At 54.4% G+C, this 3,590-nt stretch overlaps 3 protein-coding genes across 3 annotated transcripts in view, besides 2 other annotated features; all 3 read right to left on the bottom strand.

The window, feature by feature from the left end:
* The window catches only part of Tco025E_01284 (40S ribosomal protein S15), a gene marked incomplete at both ends in the record, with an annotated part of 417 nt that extends 95 nt beyond the window's left edge, over positions 1 to 322 (bottom strand). The window contains one exon of the mRNA XM_029368222.1: positions 1 to 322. This exon is cut by the window's left edge and continues 95 nt beyond it. Within this exon, the coding sequence (XP_029231649.1) occupies positions 1 to 322 (322 nt within the window).
* Positions 323 to 1,349: 1,027 nt separating this feature from the next.
* On the bottom strand, positions 1,350 to 1,727 carry Tco025E_01283 (uncharacterized protein; the record flags this gene model as incomplete). The annotated part of the gene is made up of 1 exon (XM_029368221.1): positions 1,350 to 1,727. One exon carries the CDS (start codon positions 1,725 to 1,727, stop codon positions 1,350 to 1,352), a length of 378 nt encoding a protein of 125 aa, XP_029231648.1.
* Positions 1,728 to 1,969: 242 nt separating this feature from the next.
* Positions 1,970 to 2,008: a microsatellite.
* A 402-nt stretch (positions 2,009 to 2,410) lies between these two features.
* Positions 2,411 to 2,429: a microsatellite.
* A 626-nt stretch (positions 2,430 to 3,055) lies between these two features.
* On the bottom strand, positions 3,056 to 3,589 carry Tco025E_01282 (uncharacterized protein; the record flags this gene model as incomplete). The annotated part of the gene is made up of 1 exon (XM_029368220.1): positions 3,056 to 3,589. A coding segment is annotated over one exon (534 nt), but the record flags the coding sequence as incomplete, so codon positions are not given.
* Between the last annotated feature and the right edge of the window lies 1 nt (position 3,590).

Below are 3,590 nucleotides of genomic sequence, written 5' to 3'. Positions count from 1 at the left end.
GACGGCCGTTGTAGATACCGACCACAGAGCCCACCATTTCGGGTGTGATGACGACATCGCGAAGGTGCGTCTTCACGGCCCTTGGCTTCTCGCCCGCCTTCACATCCTTCTTCGCCTCGCGCAGACGCTTCAGCAGCACGGGGGCACGAATGTTGGCGTGGCGGTTCATGTGACGACGGGCGCGGGCATGAACCAGGGTTTTGAACTCCTCCTCAGAGAGGGCCAACAGTGGGTCAATCTCGAGGCCGCGGTACGTGAACTTGTGGAAAGTACGCTCCTTCTTCAGCTGCTCGTAGCGCTCCTGGGTGATGTTAGACGCCATACTGCCCTTGTAGGATGCTATTTAGGATATTTGCATTTTGCGCATAGTACAATGTGTAAAAAAAAAGGAAAAAGCAAACGGTTTTTTCATTGTTTACACATAGAAACCGGCATAGAAGAAGAGCAATATATACATTTGAATAAAAAAAAGCCAATGACGGAATAACACTCACACACCCAGTAACACCACCAATGTTCAAGGCATGTGACGTGAGCATTCATCGCCCAGCGGCAGCTTACAAAGCCATAACTACGAGTTTGGGGGGGCCGCAAAGGAATCTCATTAAGCCACGGCGTAAATGATTACAAGAGAGCATGGATAAGGTAAAGCTGAGGGAATAAAAGCAAGTATACAACCAAGTAAGAATAAACAGCTGCCTTATGTACATTAGTTAATTAATAATAATAATGAAACCCCGCTGCATATTCCATGCTTGGAATGCGAAAATTACCACGACTAATACCAGACAAAAAAAAATATGCTGGCCGGGACAACACAAAGGAGGCCACGTATACATGCATATATAATCTCATCCGTCGGCCAGCCTTGAAACCCTGAGGGCGAGCGTGCCACCAGAAGAGCGGGGGTGGGGACGGCAAACGGCAGCATTGTCGGCAACGCCCCGCCGGAGAATCGTTGCGGGTCCCGCCGCGTCCGGCCATGAGGGGGATAAAAAAAAAAGGGGGGGGGTGACGGGCGTTCCCGCCGCCCTCGGCGCGCCGCAGAGGAGCGGCCGCGCGGGGCCGCCTCGGGAAAAGAAAAAGACTCGGGGCGCCGCGGAAGGTCGCGCGCCCCGCCGCCCGTCCTCTGCGGCCCTTTTCCTTTGTGTCCCTTCCTTGGCGTTGCGGCAGGAGAAGGGGAGAAGCGCGGGACGGTTGATTCGGCGACTCAGCCGTTTTGGGCGTCCATCGGCATCCTCCTGGCGCCTTCAGCGCGCGGCGGAACGGCGGCAAAACAGAGGGACAACAAGAAGAAGAAAACAACAATAACGAAAAGCGGGGGAACTCGCGAGAGCGGCTGAGGCCCGCTATTTTGGGGCCGGCTCGCCGAGGCGCCAAACCCGCTCGACCGCGCCGAGGTACTCGCGCATGAGGCCGTCGATACCGTCGCCCTCGCCTTGGGATGTTCGCTGTTCCGCCTCGTCGCGGTCAACGACCTCGTCGGGTTGCAGAAAAAACTGCATACCCAAATCCTCTTGTGCAGGCTTCCCCGCCCACTCGTCGGCGCCGTTTGACCGCAACGCCCCCAGTAACTGCCCAAGCTTGTCTTCTAGTGTTGGCAATGTTGTCCGGAGCTTTCTCTCCGTCGCCGCCCCCGCTGTCCCGCATTCGGCTGGGCCCGGCCCTTGGCCCTCCATTGCAGCCAGCAAAGCCCGCATGTCCGCCACGAGTTCTCTTTCCGCCATGTCGGCGCGGGCGGAGAATAAATTTCTTCGGCCCCCTGTCTGTGTTGGCCGCTGCTGCCGCCTTGACCAAGCTTATAGCCCTTTGCTTTCCCTTATTTTTCCTTTTCCTCAATGCCTCTCCCCTCGTGGGGCGGATGGGGGTGTGCTTGCTTTACCTGGCGGGCCGTAGACGATTAAGCGCGGGGGTAAAAAAACACACGCACTCACAGTATCGAGAAAAAAAATAATCATATACTCCCAATAAAACCAAAATCAAAACCAATAAAAGCAAAAAAAAAAACAACATTCTATTTGAAAAGCTGTTGAAGAAGAGAATTTTCCCTGATTTGAAGCGACGCATATATATTTGGTGTGTGCCAGCGTGTGCGAGGCTTAAAAAAAGAAGCTCCGTCCAGTCGGGAAGCGCGCGATGTGACAAACTCCAAAACACAGGAAATGAACAGCAACAGCACCGCCTTCACAGCAACCTGCTCCCTCTTCTTCTTTCTATGAGTCTCTCCCATTTCCCCTCCTCTTCCCCACTTATCGTATGCTCTGACAAACAAACAAAAACAACTTCTATCCGTGTCTGCCTCCTTCCTTCCGTCCCTACACAGGAATGCACCAAGATAAGAGGACGTGCTCTCAAATCGGTGCGCAGACACACACACGCACAAAACAGGCATAAGGAAAAAAAGAAAAGAAAAAACAACAACAACAACACTAGAAAGAGAGCTGAGAGAAATTGTCCTCTATGACGTAAGCGGCGTGAAAAGGCCGACCTTGGTGAGGAGGGCGCGCGCACACGATAGAGATGGGAAATTGCGTCCTTCTCATCACTCTCTCCAATCTTCACGGGCCAGGGAGGGGCACAGCAAGAAGAGGCAAAGGGTCACTTTGCAACCGGCCTAAGGAGAAGTGTGATTTTATTCGCCTTTCTAATAGAATCCAGTGCCTTTGCTCGCAGCGTCTTGTTTGCCGCCGTGAGGTCCGTCCCGTTCACCCCATCCACGAGCCAGCGGATGCTGCCATCAACGTCAGGTCGCAGCGACTTAAAAAACGGATGTGTCTTTAGAGCAGCCGAAATGGGTGGGAGACGCGTCAAGACCAAGTTGCCTGCGTCCAAAAAGACTTTCACGTCCCATGGCGTTTTCAAATCCGGGCGACGAAGCTCCATGTGCGAGCCGTCGAATCGATCTAGAGTGACCGCGTTTTCAAAGGTAAGTGGAGGGGCGTTCTTAAGCTCAACCGCGGACACCGGTGGAGCCTTGTTAGTATCTGCCTGGACCTCTTCAACTGCAGCAGCAGCTGTTACTGGCGGCGTTTCTACCGTCTTCTTGGGCCTCTTTTTATTCCCCACCTCCGCCGCCAACTCTGAGTGAGACCGTATATTTACAAGCGGTGCATCCAGCACTCCTTGCTCCCTTTGCAACCTCCTCAAGAGAAGTTGCCTCGGCATTCATCGCCTCCATCACGTTCTCATCAACCTGCCCCTTCTTTTTCATTGCTTGCTTCCTCTTTTCTTCCTTGGCCCTCTTCTTTGCTTCTCTCAGGGCCTTTTTCGAGAGTTTTTGCTTTTTGCCGCTTCCACCCTTCTTAAGCGCCGCCGCGTCCAACTTCCGCGAACGCCCCTTCTTCTTGGGCAGGGCCGTCGCCGCCGCCTCCTCCAGTTCCGTCACTGCCGTGGGCAGCTCCTCCGCCTCTTCTGGTACCGCCATGTCATTCATCGCCACCTCTGCCACGTCCAACTTCCGCGAACGCCCCTTCTTCTTAGGCAGGGCCGTCGCCGCCTCCTCCTCCAGTTCTGTCACTGCCGTGGGCAGCTCCTCCGCCTCTTCTGGTACCGCCATGTCATTCATCGCCACCTCTGCCGCGTCCAACTTC

Source organism: Trypanosoma conorhini (genome assembly GCF_003719485.1).
Source record: "Trypanosoma conorhini strain 025E chromosome Unknown Tco_14.4_contig_00040, whole genome shotgun sequence".
Taxonomy (NCBI): domain Eukaryota; phylum Euglenozoa; class Kinetoplastea; order Trypanosomatida; family Trypanosomatidae; genus Trypanosoma; species Trypanosoma conorhini.
The sequence above is the reverse complement of the archived record's forward strand: the minus strand, read 5'-3'. Positions and strand labels throughout refer to the sequence as shown.